Genomic DNA, 18603 nt, shown 5'->3' with positions numbered 1-18603 from the left:
ACACACACACACACACACACACACACACACACACACACACACACACACACACACGTTTCCTCAGAACACTTTAATCGTGCTTTTATTGTGAAGGTGACACGCGCTGGCTCCAGGGGCTTGACGCGGCGTCACGGCTGCTGGGACACGCTCATTGGCAGAGCCCCTCGCCGACGTCACCGGGTTCCCCCCTCGTCGGGCTCGCCTCTGTTTGGTTCCTGCGCAGTCGTGCACGAGCAGAGCAGCAGCTGCGACGCACAACCAGAGAGAGAAGAAGAGAAGGAGGAAGAAGAAGAGGAGGAAGAAGAAGAGTCTCAGGTACGTCCGGCCGCTTCACTCACGTGTCATTAAACAGACGTGTTCAGTGTGTTGTCTCTGGCGGAGGGATACTCCCCCTCTTCTGCTCGTGACGCTTCCTGCTCGGCTCGTGCACAGCTGATTCCTGTTCCCGGTCGGATACACCTCGGTCACGCTCCTTGTCCTCCTTTCCCTCCTCTTCCTCCTCCTTTCCCCCCTCCTCCTCCTCCCCTTCCTCCTCGGTGCAACAGGAAGCGTCATCCTGCTGCTGTTTTTTTCCCCAGAGCTGCTTCCTGCGTGCGCGAGACCCCGTGGCACGTGTCCTCCATTGATAATCGTCGCACTTTCGCGCGCGGACCACTAGTGGGCGTGCAGAGAATAGTTCCAATACATGAAGTCGGTACGCTGCCTAGCAACGATAGGAAACTGCCTAACACTGTAAATGTTTACGGGATTTTTTAGGGTCCTGTTGAAAAGGTTTAGATTCTGTCGCTGCTCGATGAAGTGGACCAGCGCCGCCATAATCAGCAGGAACTCCTCGTTCACCTCCGGGTCACCACTCCTCCAGAATACCTCAGATTCGTCCACACTTTTCCAGACATAAACTCCGGAGGATGTCCGCAGAGTTAGCTCAGGACTTTCTCCGCAGTTTCACACATGAACGATGCAGCGCTCAGACGTGTTGACAAACACTTGTGTGTTCAGGCGAGGGGCGGGGCAGCAGGAAGAGGCGGGGGTAATGAGATCAGGTGTTTTGATGTGGATTTGAAGTTCTGTAATCCCTCCGCTCATTTCCGACAAACCCTTGTTCAGACGACACCACGCGATTATAAACCTGCCTCTAGAGTAACGAGTTCAAGCCTCTGTGAGAGTCAGAGCACCCGTTTACATCCGACTGAGGCAAACCCAGACCTCCTCCATGTTCACAGATGGGACATGGAATCGTCAAATACATTTTCACTACTACTCTAAAGACTCAGGCTCCAAATGATGTGAAAAGCGCAAGATGGCCACACCTGGGTGTGGATAATTTTTGGCTAACAACCAAAGTTAGTGGAGATGTGTCGTCCATCTTTATTTACACTACATGTTTCAGCATGATTTATCTAATAATGGTTTGGTCCATGTCCCATCTGCTTACATGGAGGAATTAGTTTACAATGCAGCCAGCCACCAGGGGGCGATCAAATGATTTGGCTTCACTTGGCACCCGTCACATCGTCCATCTATTTACTGACATGTTCACGTCAGCGTCCAAAGTGAACCTTTATTTTCTTGCTGTCAGTAACTGAGAAACTAAAAGCCCCAGGTCTTATGCCCCTCCCCCATCCTGTTTTCTCCTAATGAAACCTGACCGATGTCCGACCGATGATAATTAAGACGGACGAGGGGGAATCGAGCGACCAGCAGCGAGTCCACAGCCCCGGTGAGAAGAGCATTAAAACCCTCCTGTGGTGAACGAGCTGCTCCATGTTTCATGTTCTCTGAAGACGGAGTGAAGCGCTGCAGGTTTTTTCTGTGTCCAGGAGTCGAGCTCTGACAACAGATTTATTTCTTCTGTTGTGAACGTTGCCTGTGGTGAGAAGATATTATCTGTCGGTGCAGAACCCCCCTCCCCCCAGTTCACCTGGTTTATCTCCCATCAGCCACTTCTGCTTGTCACATCGATTGTTGCGTCTGATGTGAGGTTGTGCAGGTCATCTCTGGCACTGAGCTGCAGCTCTGGACTCAAGCTGAACTTTAAACGTACGTAAGATATAAAGACAAATATCTGTTTGTCTGTCTGTGGCTCACGTATCTCAAGAAATTAGAAAAGTCTCCTGTTTTTTATCAGTGTTCATTGAAAGGAAACTACAGCAGTGGTTGGATACTAGCAGACCACAGACAATAATATCCTTTCCATGATTCTGAAACACCATGGCAACGTTTCATTAATTCATTAACGGTGTGTTCTTGAAAACCTGAATGGCACAAAAACCACGACTGATTCTCCAGCTCTGTGTTCAGCTGACTGAGTCTCTGCCACCAGCTTTATCACACACCAAGCAAACCGGCTCCTGTATAATAAATGATCGTAGATTATTTGGCTTGGTGCTGGAGCTTCCCACTTTCAGTCCACACAATGAAAATGTCCCTTTATTATCGCCTCAGTCTCACAAAGCTGTCAGAGTCACACAGCAGTAGTTCCCGTTGTAGTGGTGAAGCTGATAAAAGTTATGATTGCCTCTATTATTAGCACCTGTAATCAGGTGACACCTCTTTCTGATAAGTCTTGTTTGGTTTTACTGTAACTCGGAACAACGCAGGTCACCCAAGGGTTCCTGAAGCTCGAGCACTGGACCCTGTAAAGGTCTGACCCACGACGTTTGTCCCACTGTGGTGGGGACAGGGACATTACCGGGAACAGGTTTAGGACAGTGTTGCAAAACAACATTTACCCAACGGATAATCCTGGTTAACTGTAGTCTCCTTTGTTTGTTGGGTGGTTAGTTAGTCAGCAGGTTTACGCAACGACACCTGAACAGATTCCCGCTTGGTGGACGAATGGGGCGTGGCCCAGAAGGAACTCAAGATTGTGCAAAAACAACTGGATTTCCATGAAACTAAGTGATCAATACAGAACCCGTTACATTTTGGTGCAGCTCGATTCCACGTGACACCAACTAAAGAGTGGAAGAGGAAGAGGAGTTCTCGTGTGACAGAGAACTGCATTAAATGCAATTTGTGGGTCTGACTGTCTGTGTGGGCGGTAACAACTTTACGGACGCTCGTGCGAGAGATAACAAGACAAATGCTGCTGCACACACAATGAAGCAGGAGAGCAAATCCCAAGTTAGAGGTTTCTCATGTTAATGTGAGACGAGTGCGAGTTTCTTCGGTTCCTCGTGAACATGTCGGCCGGCAGAGTCTCGATAATGAAAGGGAAACGCTGCACGATGAGATAGAGCCTTCTCCTCGGCTGAGTCACAGCCAAGTTTAATTGTGGATGCTGGATTTTTTAATCTTTAGTTTTTTGACATCTTCACCAACGTCTCGGAGAACAATATAAAAACAGTCATATGAAGTCGACCGATATCTACGAGTAGGTGTAACAGGCCGAGCAGGCGGACCTTGAAAGCACCTTGTCCCCATGCTGAGTTGATGTTCTACAGAAGGAAAGTTAATTTATTGCCTTGAATTTACCGCATGAAGCTCATAAAGCTGCGGCCGACAGAGACTGATGAGGTGTGGAACAGCTTGAGTGCTGAGCGCAGCAGCGTCTCGCTCATATCTCGCTCCGCTGATGTTTTTGTGGACGAGTGTGCTGAAAACATTTCCTGCAGGGGGCGGGGCCTGGGGGCACGTTGCATAACAAGGGTGTCGGATCTGACTCAATCTCGGGGCCCATCAGCCTTTGGTTGAAGGTGAATGTGCCTTCGGGGGCAACAGCCAACGTTTGGGGTCTTCCACTGCAGACGGCAGATATCTAATAAGAGAAAATAAGTGTGTGTGTGTGTGTGTGTGTGTGTGTGTGTGTGTGTGTCACCTGGGGTCTCACTGTCTAAATGCTGCTTTATATAACCTCGTCATCTTTAGAGCTGCAGCCCAAACACAGGCCCAAGGGCTCCTAGACTTGGCCGTGTGTGTGTGTGTGTGTGTGTGTGTGTGTGTGTGTGTGTGTGTGTGTGTGTGTGTGTGTGTCCTGTGATAGTGGAGCTAAAGCAGATTAGCTCAAGGACGTGAGTGTGTGTGTGTGAAGGACGACCAGCCCTCAGAGACTGCGAGGCCGGGGTGGGAAACCCTGTGTGGGAGTCAGCAGAATATTGCTGCTGTGACAGTTGTGTGGTTCACATCAGTTGTTGAACGCAGCTCTGTCGTTGTTACACAATAGAAGCTCACCAGACAGATTCTGCTTGTTTGAACAGATCAGGCGTTTCTAGTTTCCTGTCTTTGTGGTTTTTAATCAGTGATTTCAGCTTCCTCTGATTTTCATGATTACGAGTCAATTTAAGTTTATTTGAAAAGCACTTTTAAAACCAGACGGTCAGACCTCCACCACGGCCCGACAACCCCCCCCCCCCCCCCCCATGAAACAACAATTCATATAAAGATTTTAACATTTGTTTCATGGAGATCCATGAATTATTCTCTATGATAATGTTGAAAAAGGTCATGAGTCAGATTCTTCCCTGGCCTGCACCACATCCTTCCACCAGGTTTCGTGCAGTAGTTTTTTCCTCCTCCTGCTAAAAGACCTGATGAAAAGAAAAACAACAGCTCGACCCCTCCACTAGATTTCATGGGAACTGTTTGAGTAGGTTTTAATGCTGTTAACTAATAAACAGATAAACACAGATGATAACATGGTCTCCTTGATGATGGCAATAACCAGAGTCACCAAAGTAATGAACAATAAAAACATGAATAAAATGAAATTCAAGATCTAAAATTCGGATATGAACATCCTGGATTAGTCGACACCGTCTGATCATCGACCAGCAGACGTACGATCTCTCTCACATTAACGAGGGTCGGAAATAAATCTGTCGGCTCGACGACTTCTTTTACTAAAATGCCGTAGTCGTGAATCCCCTTGTTGAAGAGAAATCTTTTTATTTAAAGGTCCAGTGTGTAAGATTCAGGTGAAAGGGAACTAGTGGCAGAAATTTAATGTCGAATAATCCTCATGATGTTTTCACGAGTTCATTTCATCCAAATAGTTTGAATTGTAGTTTTCTTTACCCCAGAAAAGGTACTTTATATTTAAATACTTTATATTTAAGTACTTTATATTTAAATACTTTATATTTAAGTACTTTATATTTAAATACTTTATATTTAAAAACTTTATATTTACACCTGGGAGGCCGCCATGTTTTTTACATTGGTCCAGACTGAACAAACTAAACGTCTTTTGAGTTTTTATGACACCTCATGAGGTGAGGGGTGTTCAGCTGCAACATGACACTTCACCACTAGATGTCACTAAATTGTACACGCTGTACCTTTAATGTGATTTTCTCTTTGTCCATAGATGTGCTGGCTTTGTGAGTTGACTTGATGACAGCGCCCTCAGGAGGTGGGAGGAGCGTCTGCAGAACCAAATCTCAGTTGAAACGTCCGGCTTGTGACCACGCTCATGTTCCTGCGGAGCGCCGAGTAGCTCTATATCAAACACCAGTGTAGAGCTCGGAGCAGGGTCTGGTTTCCAGTATGGAGGGCGTAGCCGTGCAGAACCTGATAGACTTCGACCTTCCCTCCGAGGCCACAGCTCTGAGCGTAGATGGAGGCAGACACGAAGGACACACAGACATTTTCTCCCCAGAGCCGGTGTCTTCCACCGGAATCCATCAGCAGCCATTACTGCCAGAACCCATGGCACCAACCAGGTCTCTCCACCACCACCACCACCACCACCACCAAGAGGAAGGAGACAGCGACGCCACAGAGTCGGCAGACAGCGAGAACGACATGGACCTGCCCTCGCTGAGGAGGTCGTCGTCGTCTTCTGCTCACAGTCGGGAGGACGCCGACGCCGAGACGCTGGAGGGGAGGCAGTTCATGAAGGCTTATGTGGAGAAGGTGTTTCACGGAAAGTAAGGAGGAGCTGGTTTTTAGATTCTGTAGAGTCAAACCAAAGAGGGAATTTAAATTCTACCTCTTGATTTGTATCTTTATCCACCAGCTGCTGATCTGGTTTCATTGATGTTCATTAATTAATTACATTAATTCAAGGAAACTGCACGTGTGAAAAAAGTTTGATAAGAAATTTACCAAACCTCCGAGGCCCAACAGTTTCCTTACAATCTGCACCAAATTATACTAACTCTTAGAAACCAGAATTAAATTTCTCAGACCCAAACCAGCAAACCTGCAAACAAACACCAATAAAACCATGAAGTGACATTAGTCTTCATTTAGAGTTTGTGTCCAGCTGATGAATCTAAATCCAATATTTCCTTATTAACTCTAGTTTTGGCCTCTACCTCCGATATCTGACTCTTTAATGTCTACATTGACTTTTTTTAGTTTGGCTAAAAGGAGCTGTCTTTGTCCTTCATCTTTATTTTCAGTCTATGTTTCCATCACTGGTTCATCGCTCGATTCATGTCGTCACTCTCTCCATCTTCCACCGGTTTTCTTTTCAATCCCACAAGTTGTATTATTTGTTTTGTCATCAACGTTTCCTTCTTCTCCTGCTTTAAGCTGCGTCTCCACTTCTGTTCAGATCAACTTTGATTTCTGCTCCAAAAAAAAACGATCAGTAAAGTTCAGCCGGTCACAGATTCCCCCGATTCACTAGCCCAGGCCCTCGGGGGTGCAGCCGTCTGAGCGGCTTGTGAATAATTTAACTGAGGAAACAATGTCAGTTGGGTGAAATGTTGAAAGGGCATTTCTAAATATCAGAGTATCTTATTTTCCATAAATGATAAACTCAAAGATGCCAATTATATATATTTTTTTGTTCGGACTCAAAGTTCCCTTCTGTCCGATTCAGAAATTTCCCAACAGTAAAATAAATCTGATAAATGATGATGAGGAAAACACCGGATCTGTAAACTGCTGCTGAACTGAGTTTGTTTCCTCAGGGACGAATTCGACCAGGAGGAGAAGGCTCGATTTGGGGAACTGTGCAGCGGAGAGACGAGCAAAGGCCGAGAGTGGTTCGCTAAATACGTCAGCGCACAGGTGAGTGTGGGGGAGGGGTGGAACGTTTAACGTTCATCCAACATTCATCAGAACCTTTCACTTCAAACTGTGAATTTTCAAATCCTTCATGTCTGTAAAATCTACACAAGCTCAGCTGAAGGTTTATCAACAAACCATATTTAATACATATTAAATACTTCTTAAATACATATTAAACACATATTAAATACTTATTAAATACCTGTTAAATACATGTTAAATACATATTAAATACATATTAAATACTTATTCCCTTAGTTTCATCATTGCACAAAACAAAACTTGATGATTGTGATTTGGGCAGAAGACCGAGGTTTTGACTTTCTGCTGAGAAACATTTGTGTTTTAAATATTGTAGTTTTTATATCATTGGATTCAAACAGGATCAGTTCTGCGTGTTTGGTGGTAAAGGAGAAACAATATCCCAAATGCATTGGTTCAGAATAACAGGTTGTTCAGATTCCCCAGTTTCAGCTTCTGCTTCATTACGTAGTTTTTACAGAATGAATTGTAATTCAGAAAAAGATCTGCGACGGTTACCAGACACTTGTCTTCACAAAGTCACTTTCAATAAATAAAAATATACAAAATCATTTGTACATGTTTGTGTTAAAAATGTGAAACCAGAAAAGTTTGACTTTCAGACTTTGTAACGTGGTCTCTGTCGCTCTGTGGTTTCCAGCGCTGCCATTCCAAGTGTGTGAGTGAAGCCACCTTCTACAGGCTGGTGCAGTCGTTTGCAGTCGTTCTGTTTGAGTGAGTCCACACGAAACGTCCCGCTCGTTTTAAACATGTCTGATCCTCTTTGACTGTAAACAAGAGAATCTACACATTTATTATTATCCCATCAAACATTAAAGGCCCCAGGACTTTTCTTCATGTTGTGTAATGAGATGTTGTGTTGACAGATGTTACCAGATGGACGACTACAGTCCAGCTAAAAACCTCATGACCATGTGCTTCACATACTACTACATAGGTAAGGTCTGATCCCTGAACCCTCCGTGTCTGTCGAGTTTTACATCAACACACCGTGGCCTCGCTGCAGCTCTAACCAGTCGAGCATGTGACGGTGACTCTCGCTCCTCGGTGCTGATTCAGAGAATCGTTTTTCTTCTTCCTCCGCTTCAGCCAGGAGATATTTAATCAAATGTCATTGTCGTGCAGGAGAAAACATAAATGAGTCTATTTGCCGTTTGGTACCTTGTGAGGAGGAAGTTAAGAATCCATTGAGTCTCTGCATTTTTAATACGACAAAGTTTATATACACGTCACTGGTGATTGGGCGACTTCTCTGACACGCCCACCAAAAGAAAAGGCCGAGGCAGTGAGAGGGAATCTGAATAAATGAGTCATTAAGATGCGTCTTTACAGTGAACTCTGCTCTTGTGTCTTTCAGGGAAGTCTCAGCCGTCTCCGTCGGAGCTGCTGGACCGCGGCGGTCCTCCCGCTCCTCTGGACTTGTACTTCAACAAGGCCAACTCGTGGCTGACGGGGAAAAAGGACGCAGCCGAGCGCCTCCTTAAAAACACGTCCAAGTCTGATGTCAAAGGTTTCTTCGGAGGCCTGGAGAGCAAACTGAGGAGCTCGATGGCTCCAAAGACTGAGTGAGCAAACCGTCTGAGTCTGTCGGATCATTTTCATCAGAAACATAATAAACGTTCTCACTTCTTTTTTCTCTCTTTTCTTCTTCTTCTTCCTCGTTCTTCTGTCCAGAGACGAGGAAAACCCTTCGGAGACGAAGCCCAAATCACCAGGTAGAGTTCGTTTATTCCAGAGCAGAGCATTCAGAAATAATCCGAGTGGTGTGAGAGCCTGAAGTCTTCTCTTCTTCTCAGTGTCTGAAGGTCCAGAGGAGAAGAGAGGGGAGAAGGTTTATCTGTACGGTCACCTGAAGCAGCAGCCCATCTGGTAAGTGGACGAAACTGAGGATCCACCAGGTTTGTGTTATTGCTGCAGCTCCTCTGTTCAGCCTCTGTCGCCAACACTTTAAATCTGTTGTCTCTGCTCAGGCACACGCTGAGATTCTGGAACGCTGCGTTCTTTGATGCGGTTCATTGTGAGAGGAAGAAGAGATCTCCGACCACCAGGTGAGATGAACCAGCAACTCTTCACAGACATGATGTTCAATTACGTGTGTGAAGTGACTGAGGTGAACATGAAGGATGAAGATCCTCTGAGGATCCTCCTCCTCTTCTTCCTCCTCTTCTTCCCTCCCTTATTCTTCTCCTCTTCTTCACTTCATCTTCTATTTTCTTACTATCTCTGTCTCTTATTCACCTCCTCTGACTTTATTCTTTTCTTCTTCTTTTCTATTATTCTCATTTTTATTCCTCCTATTTTCCTTTCTCCTCTTCTTTGCCTCCCACTTTCTCCCCCTCTTCTTCTTTTCTTCTCTTCTTCTTCACCTCTCCTCGTGTCTCTTATCTTCTCTTCTTCTTCCTCTCTTTCTCTTGTTGTTGTTCTCCCTCTGTCTGGATGTTGACTTTGTCCTCTTGTGCCTTGCTGCCGGGCAGGGGAACGCAGGATGAAGAGAAAGACGAGAGGTCTGTCATTCTATTTGTCCGCTGCCCCTAAAAAGAAGAAGAGAAAGAATGAAATAGTCAAACTAAGAGAACAAAGTAAAGATGAAGGCGGAGACGCTGCAGTTTGTGGACAGGGATTTGGTTTTAGTTAATATTAGATTTTCTGATGAGGAAGATATTTCGTGACACGTTACAACATTTTTATGAGTTTAGCTTTTTCTCTTTTTGGTCGTTCTCTGACTCTGGAGCTCGTTAACAAGCCGCCAGACACAACTCCAGAAGACCCATGAATTATTCTCTGAAAAATCTGTAAAGAAGAAAAAGATTTTTTTTAGAAACAAGGATTTACACCAAAGTTACATTTTAAAAGTTAAAGTTGAGTTCCTTCCTGTGTTACAAATAAAGCGGCGCTGCACTTCTACTGTCGAACACATACTGAATAAAACCCGGCTGGTGACGGCAGAGAATCCTGATCTCACATCGAAAAAGCAAGAAACTCTGGATCTCATTTTTGCCAGAATGGTGCGACACGTTCTCTCCATCAGAGTAAAAGCAGAGTGAAGGTGTAGAAAAGGGTTTTCACTGGTGCTCAGCTCTGTGAAGTGTGAGGCTGAAGGTCGGAGAGTCTCCAGTGAACAGAGACGTTTGTTGATGAATCATAAACTGGACGTGGTTCCGCTCAGTGTGATCGCTGGATTTCTCTGTGTTTGTGTAGTGTTGTGAAGTGTTGGTCCGCTCCTGCTTGTGTCGGCATGTCGCTGTGGTTGTCTGGCAGACGATGAGATTCACAGAGTTAATGTGGAAGTGATTTTGGTTCCTGGCGATGGAGGCGTCACACACCCACAGTTAATATCCTGAACGTCGGTGGTATTAATATCTGCAGCAGCAGTTTCTGTCTCTCCACAGCTCACTGCATGTTTCACACCATTAATCCTCCTGCACGTGTTGGTGTTTCTGCACGTTCCCTCCACCGCCTCTGTCTCCGCACACGCTTGCACTGACTGGAGGTGTTCGGTGGGTTGTATATTGGTGAGGTTACACATCCAGAAGATATAGAGCAACGCTAGAGTTCATTTAGAGTCGTGTTTGTTTCCACGTGATGAATCTATTGTGTCCGATATTTTTACCTCTTGTGTTGGTCTCCACCAGCTCCTGAGACAAATGTCTGGCTCTTAATCTGCTAAACTCATCACCAGTCAGTCGTTAACTTTGTTTACTGGGCAGGTCGCAGCTTTATGGCCCAACAGTCTCCGTATGAAGCCACATTTAAATTCATTAGATCTGAATTCTTCTTTTCTATGTTGAAAAACTGTCGTCTCTCACAAAGAAAGAATAAAATCCTGATCAGACTCCAGAATGTAATGTGCTCTTCCCTGACCCACATTCACATGGAGGAGGCAGGGTGCAGGACCTGTACTGCAGCCAGCCTCCAGGGGGCGATTGACTGGTTCTGGCTTCACTGTTAGGAGCCGTCATGTCGTCCATCTTTTGTTTGATAAACTCTGACTTGTCGTCCTTATGGGTTTTTTTGATATGAATCAAAATTTTGGTGATTTGACGTCTTTGTTCATTTAATAAAAGATTTAGATTTAAACATCAATTATGTGATAATTGAAAAATAAACGTCGTAACATAGAATATAAGAGAACCAGAATATCGTCTTTTGGCTCGCTGCGGTGAGTTCAGGTGTAAAAAACATTTTTGACATGAACGCACGGCGTGAATCACTGCTTCTCATCTGCTTGTTAACAATAATTTGTGAATGAGTCATTTCTTATTTTTTGCTGATGGCCGGCCGATGTGTTTTTGCCCTTTTTGAATATCGTTCTATGTGTTTTATTTCTGATGGAATCTCATTGCATCTAATTACAACATGGAACAGTCACAGGGATGGATGTCACGATGTTCTTCAGGCAGATTATCTCCAGCAGTTTGTCGTTTGACCTCAGAACGACGACACACCAGAGAAAAGTTAACGAATTTTAAAGTTGCGTGTGGAATCAGATGTTTTTAGTGACACCCAGCCCTGACCTGTTCTCTGTGGAGACGCTGAAGGTCGAGACTCGGGAATAACTCCGGCTCTCTCTCTTTGCTGCAGAGAGAAGTGGTGTCACATGACCCAGGAGGAGCGAGACGACAGCTCCAAGATGGACGAGAACATCGCCTTCGGTCAGCTGGGGTGAGAGAGACGCCGCAGGAGACACCAACATTCTGATATTAACCAGATCATGAAAAATAGTCTGAATAAGCAAGTTCTGATGAACTTAACCAGAGTGAGATCACACTCAGAATAAATACTCAGACTAAGACATGTGGAGGATTCTATCGTCATCATCAACATATTCTGTGAGTCACCGGGACGAACCTGGTGTTCTTTTGTTTTTAGGACATTCACTCACAACATGCTGGCGTTCGGGCTCAGTAAGAAGCTGTGTAACGACTTCCTGAAGAAACAGGCGGTCATCGGAAACCTGAACGAAGGTAAAACATTTTATCTTTAAATACTCGAGCTCTCTGCGCTTTCCTTCCACCTACAGGTTATGTTTATTCGTCAGGCAGAGGAAAAAGGACTTCAGATGTTCAGAAGGATCTGGATCTATAATTAAAGTCAAGGTTTCATTAACATTATAATTTTCATCTGTTAAAGAGAGAAAGTGAAATTGTCTAATTTGCAACCTGAACAAATGGACCCGTCTTGCACTTGGAAGGAGAATTGAGAAATGTGAAGGATATTTCTATGATGTGATCACTTTTCCTTTTTTATTTATATAAATATATTTATATAAATAAAAAGTGAATGAAGTATTGAAAAAGTGAATCATCACCTGAATCTGAAAACTTTGTGAGATTTGTGACACAGCAACAAGTTCCACTCAAATTGTGTTGTGTTAATCATTTTAACTGAAATTGCTCTAATTCAAAACTCTGTGTTCTCCCTGCAGAGCAGTACAAGTTGCTGAGCGACCACATAGAGAGAATGGCGGCAGAGTGAGTTTGAGGACGACGGGTCTGACACGGAAAACTTCGTCTCATCTAAATATCGTGACCAACTTTGCGTTTCTGTGGTTTCCTGCCGAGATGCAGCGTCTGTACTGAACTGTGCCGTAGTCGTAGCAAACGCTGTTCGTCCAGCTCCTCCGCATCCTGTGTCAGCAAAGACACGACATCATCAGCTGGTGCATGATTTCATCGGTATAACGTCGTCTGTGAAACCAGTGAATATAAAAAGCAGCCTCGGTGTTAGATTATACATCTACGTGCTGTTTTATCGTGTGTGTCCATGGTGAACATATTTATTACATGTTACAGAAATACTGTATGAAGTATAAAACATCGTCCTGCATCTGCACACAGTTCAAACCTGACGAGTACAATAGCACCTGGCTCATAGTGTTTTAATCGTCTGATCATAAAAGTTCACTCAACACTCTTGTGATCATCTGCAGTGTGATATTATACTTCTTAGATACACACTGACAATACAGCGTTGACAAAAGTACTGCAGTATTGATAGTATCCCTTCATGCCTTCTCTTGGATTAATAGAAAGTGTTAAACGAGAAGATTTGACTCTCTCTTTGTACGCAGGCTAAAAATGAAGCTACAGCAAGCAGAGGGTTAGCTTAGCTTAGCATAGATGCTGGAAACCCCAACCAAAGGTAACATCGTGTGCTTCCTAGAACCTCTACAGCTCACTGATTTGTTCAATCTGCACAAAACGTCAGAATCTATACGTCATGTCCCGCCTCCTGCTGCTCTACAGGCCCCACCCCTCGCCTGAATGTTCCCCACGTGTCCCTGTTGTTGTGAACGAGTTGGACGATCTTCTGCTGACGAAACACAAATACAGAACGTGTCCAGAGTTTAACGACAGCTTTACCGTTTCCCTCTGCTTCCTGTCTTTACACTGAGCTAAGCTAAAGCTAACTGGCTGTTGGCTCTAGCTTCATCTCAGACAAACTACTTCATTCTCATATATACTTTCCCTCGGGCTAATATTTATAGTGCGGAGGTTGTAATTTTATTTTAACGTTTTGTCTTTTCGTTGGTAACTCGACATCAGTTACATCATCCGTCCAAAGTGCCTTCCAGGAAATCTTTCTCCTTTGATGCTTCCTTTGATCACACGACTAAACACTAATGCACGAGCCTCCAGATATTTTCACCTCTTCCACAACCGCTGCATGAAAAGAATTCACCGTATTGTTGTTGTGTGTGAACTGCATGTGCATCAATCTGTGGAAACAGAATCACAGAGAATGACTGAAGCTGTGCTGGGAGTAGTTGTGTTACCACATCCGACCACTGCGGGGCGGCAAATCACTTCTCAGTGAAAGATTCCTGAAAGTGAAATACATCATCGACTGCTGGACGAGGCTCCATCCATTCTGTAAATACTGTAAATATATATATTTTTCTGTGTGTGTTGTACAAATCAATCACGTGCTGCCGTCTGTGACGTGTCGTGAATCGTTAATTGCAGATGTAACAGATGTAATTGTGCTTTAATTGTGTTTACGACAAATATCTCAGTGTTGTTTTGATTCTGAACTTCACACACACACACACACACACACACATACACACACAATATTTTAATCTGTGGTGTAGATGTGCAGAGTCATCGTATGGAAAGTGTCATGTAATTTTTGTATGTCAGTGTTTATTGCACACAGGCTGAAGTGTTGATCTGTGTATTTGACTGTTTGCACTACATTTAGTCTCAGAATCTTCGTGCTCTCCGGATGTTACACCGTTAAATTTCATGCTGTATTTGTTCTGCACGTCCTGTTCGAAGGAAAAACGACTTTTATTTTTTACCTTGTTGCTTTTGTGTAAAGTATCAACCAAGTGAGATGAATCATTAAAGCAGCCACTGGATTCATTCAAATCAAATCACTGTCGATGATGTCGCATGTTTTTATTCTGGATCTGTCTCAGGTGAACACGATCATTTCAACCAGTCTGACTCTGCGGATGAAGAATGTTGGTGTTAACCTGACATTGGCGCCAGTTTCAGGCGGCGTTCACCTCACGTTACGCTTCCGGCATATTTTTAAATTCGCCAAGAACAACCTCCGAGCTACGGCCCTCACTCTGAAAATGGTTTTTCGGTTTCAGATTTGGATATTGTGCAATCACACAATCTGAATGTGTCGTCTTTTAAAGAAAGTTGTTGATATTCCCAGCAGCCTCCTCTTCGTCATTATTATTATCGTCACCCGCCCGCTAGCTTGCTAAATCATTCACCTTGTGGTTTCTCGGCACTGACGGTCGTTCACGAAACTTCCCCACGTCGTCACCACAACCTAACGTGGAGGGAACGGAATGGTTGTGAATCATCTCGGCTCGTGTTAGACAGTTTCTGTTGTGCATGACCACGTTGTCGTTCTGTTCTTGTGGTAATAAAAAACGTATCCAGTTCATTTTTTCATGTGTTTTTTTAACCATATGTAAATAATGTAAATGTTTTGAGCTGAAGCTGCTAAGTGCCACTTTCCCCTGAGTTGTTGTTCTGCCTCTGAAAGAACATAACATAAACTAGAATGTCAGTAGAGCTCATACTTCCACCAACTGTCCCCTATTGAAACCACATTTGAGTTCACTAGATCCAGATTTGTATTGTGTGTGTGTGTGTGTGTGTGTGTGTGTGTTGATTGGGACCCTCCTCAGCAGGACAATGTGTTACAGTGTTTGACTTCCTGCTCTCTCTGCTCTGTGTATAAATAAACATCGGTCACGCTGGCTGCGCTCTGATTGGACACCGTGTGATGAGATGTGAGGGGCCAGTCAGCAGAGTCACACCATGAACACGCTCTGCGTCTAATTAATAACAGACACACACACGACACAGTCCAGCAACATGCAGCCACTGATCCACTCTTCTGCTGGATCCAGAAATCTGCACATCCTCCAGATGCACGATGATACAAAGGTTCCAAAAGGTCGAGGAAGTGGTCCCAGACTTTTGTTTATTTCACTGAACGTGTCTCTACACACACTTTATAACCTCCTGGAGTTAACGGTGTTTAACGCTTGTTATAAACTGCAGGAACTGATTTCAACCAAACTCTTGTGTCAATCAGCCGCAGCAAAGTTCTGCAAAGTTTCTGTGGATTTGATCAGAGGACGGGAACCTGGGACCCGAGACCTGAACTCTGTGGTGGAGAGGCAGGAAAAAAAATCTTCAAAATGTGATGGAATTATTTTATCTTCATCGTTTTATCTTTCTTTGATTTCCTGCCTTTGGTGTTTTTCCTCATTACTAATTTATGAGGCTCGTATATTTTTATTGTTTTTATCTGTTTGTGGATCTGGATTCTTTTTAATATTTATTGTTTTTATTCTGTGAAGCACTTTGTGTGACGTGTTTATATCAAGATGAAACACAAATCAAATCTGATCGACTGATTGAGAAGGACACACACACACACACACACACTCATACGTGTGTGATATTGGTGCTGACGCAGCTGAGACACAAGGTTTACTAATGTATTTTACAGTAGACACACACACACACACACACACACACACTGATGCTCTAACAACGTACGCACAAACACAACTATGATGAATTCACAGTCGCTCTGACAAAAACACGTTGAATTGTACAAGAGCAGCTGTGCAGCATAAATCTGAACTGGTTTGTTTTAGCTTAAGTGCTGAAATTAACTATGTGTATGTTTGCATACGTGTGTGAGGACACACAAACTCAGTTGCAACACAATTCCTGGTTTGTATAGAGTGTGTGTGTGTGTGTGTGTGTGTGTGTAGCTCCACTTCCTCCAGGATTAAGTGTTAAAGTCAGGGTGGTCCCAGTCTGGGGGTGGTAATCCTGCTGCCGTGTACAAGTCTTCCTGCCACACACACACACACACACACACACACACACACACACACACACACACACACACACACAGGCCTCATGAGACTGTGTGTATTTATTTACAGTTGGTAGAAGCGAGGCTGCAGAGATGTTGAGGAGTTTCGATGAGAGCAGCTCTTCAGCGGCCGGCCGCTCGACATGACGCCATCGTCTGCTGGGCTGGAAATGTTGTGTCTTCAGTGAACTGCGACACACTCATGTTAAAGATAAAATAAATATTTGTTTCTGTGTGTTACTCTGCTGCCATGTGTTTGTGTATTGGATATGCAGAAATAATCTGGTTGTTTGGGTCCAGCATCCAACAGGCAGAGGAGAAGAACCACAGTTTAACAGAGTCGAAGTAAATCAGCCAGTGAGTCTGCATCAAACCTGTAAATAGAAGAACTTGAAATAGAAACGTGGAACCTGAGAAACGTGTGTGATCTGATTTATGGATTAAGACATTAAATCTTTCACCTCATGGTGACTGATGTGGTTTATTGATCTCAGGCTGACTCCACCATCACTTCTGCACAGACTCGTGACGTCTAAAAGCTCAAAATGGTATTTCAGCCTCAGTTTTGCACAATGGGAGGAAGAAGAGACGCGTCGTCCATCTTTATTCTCAATCTGTTTTGATCCTTTGAAACCAAGTGACGTCTCCATACATCATCACAGCAGACTTTGATCTGTTACTTCAACCAAAGGCTGAATCTCATCAGTTTGTTTTACTTTTCTAATTTTTACCACATGAAGTAAAAACCTCTTCAGTATTTCACCATAAAATAAAAAAAAGGTGAAGGAAGCTCAGAGAAAATGAATCTGACGTGTTCTCTTTGTTTCTGTTTGTTTGATCAACATCCAACAAACAGTGACGTGTTTTCTCCTCGTCCGTTTCTTGGCCTCCTTGTAGACGTACGTGTGTTCGGGGTCACGAACCCGCCGGAGGAGCTGTGACCGGTTCTCTCACGCTTTGCGTTTCGCTCCTGAACAACTGGATCATGTTCTGATTCAGCAGCAGAGCAACTGAGCCTTCAATCTTTAGAAACTTAACTTTACCAGAAAAGCTCTAATTCAGCCCAGAACCCTCTGAAGCACTGAGGCCTGTCAACAAGCCCTGACTCTCTCCTGAAACTGGAGGTGAACATGTTTGTGTCCAGGTCGTGAGCAGCATCGGTTCTCGTCCGGAGATTATTTAAGCTACATAATGATGTGTAGAGCTCATGTGCCAGGAAACTTAACTTGATTAGCAGCTAATGTGGCCTGAGCCGAGCCCATCAATCTTCATCACGGCCCCGCGTCGCCCCGGTGCTGAGTGTATATGTAGACAAGTGAAGCCGGTTTGTGTGGAGAGTGAAAAAATATAATAAACACTGGCGGCAGGAACCCTTTTGAAGCGGCGAGCTTTAAGCCGCGTGATTTAGCGCTGAGCTGGGACTTGATTGCACATGAAACGAGGCCGATGACACTTCACAGAGTCGCAGCTACAGCGCTCTGACTCGCTCTGCAGCTCGGTGGGTAGCCACACGTGTCCCCATCGGCTCTGTCACAAGTCAAAACCTTTTAGTTGAACTTTCTTACTGGACAATGTTTTTTTTTTTAATTTTGCTTGTTTTGTTTTATATCACCCATAATGCAACAGAACACCAGCCTCACTGACAACAGCTGCTCGGAGCAGGAGTGAATCTTTAAAATCTTGAATTTAAGAACTTTAGAAGACCACAGACGTGTCCCTGAGTCCAAATTGTCCTCACAGAGTTCCAGAGATGTCACTTTAACAATCGTGGAACTAATGGAAAACCTGAAAAAACCACACGACCCTCTGCTGTGGCCTCTGCCGGCGCGGAGGGATGAAAAGCAAAGAAGGAAAAAGTGAAATTAAACCCACGTTTTTTTCTTTAAGAAGTTGAAAGAAAGAAAAGTGTGTCTGATGATGTAAACAGAAAATAAGAGTGTTTAAAAAGTAAATACATTTAGGACAGATAGGAGGGGACGCCCTGAAACCAAAGACTCTTATAAACTGTGTTCAGGAGAAACAGATGTGAATCTGAGCTGGTTTCATAATTAAAGTCAACATAATCGAGAATTAATCTGCTCCATTCATCTGTCTGTGTGAGTAGAGAGTTCAGACAAGTTCTGGGTCTGGTTCTAGTTCTGGTTCTGGGTCTGGTTCTGGTTCTGGTTCTGGTTCTGCAGGCCTCATCCCCTCAGCTCGGTTTGTTTCCTCAGACAACGAATGAAAGCGAGA

The 18603-nt window shown here is 44.2% G+C and overlaps 1 protein-coding gene across 2 annotated transcripts; it reads left to right on the top strand.

The window, feature by feature from the left end:
- The first annotated feature begins 174 nt into the window (after positions 1–174).
- On the top strand, positions 175–14911 carry kiaa0513 (KIAA0513 ortholog). Of its 2 annotated transcripts, XM_020107942.2 has the most exons (13): positions 175–315; positions 5309–5870; positions 6864–6963; positions 7646–7719; positions 7872–7942; positions 8363–8570; positions 8680–8720; positions 8802–8874; positions 8976–9053; positions 9480–9509; positions 11587–11667; positions 11875–11969; positions 12431–14911. In XM_020107942.2, the coding sequence occupies exons 2-13, from the start codon at positions 5488–5490 to the stop codon at positions 12478–12480; spliced, it is 1284 nt and encodes a 427-aa protein (XP_019963501.1). In that variant the 5' UTR covers positions 175–315; positions 5309–5487; the 3' UTR covers positions 12481–14911. The 2 variants fall into 2 exon arrangements, with proteins under 2 accessions (XP_019963501.1, XP_019963502.1); XM_020107943.2 differs by lacking the exon at positions 9480–9509.
- Positions 14912–18603: the final 3692 nt, after the last annotated feature.

This window comes from Paralichthys olivaceus, chromosome 7 (genome assembly GCF_024713975.1).
Source record: "Paralichthys olivaceus isolate ysfri-2021 chromosome 7, ASM2471397v2, whole genome shotgun sequence".
Taxonomy (NCBI): Eukaryota; Metazoa; Chordata; class Actinopteri; order Pleuronectiformes; family Paralichthyidae; genus Paralichthys; species Paralichthys olivaceus.
This window is presented reverse-complemented; position numbering and strand designations above follow the sequence as displayed.

What these genes read in the sequence shown, in the direction of transcription:
- kiaa0513 (XM_020107942.2), top strand. Translation starts at nt 5,488, where the DNA reads ATGGAGGGCGTAGCCGTGCAGAACCTGATAGACTTCGACCTTCCCTCC. An exon ending in GATGAAGAGAAAGACGAGAG is followed by an intron (nt 9,510 to 11,586) that starts GTCTGTCATTCT and finishes TCTTTGCTGCAG; the next exon opens with AGAGAAGTGGTGTCACATGA. An exon ending in ATCGCCTTCGGTCAGCTGGG is followed by an intron (nt 11,668 to 11,874) that starts GTGAGAGAGACG and finishes TTTTGTTTTTAG; the next exon opens with GACATTCACTCACAACATGC.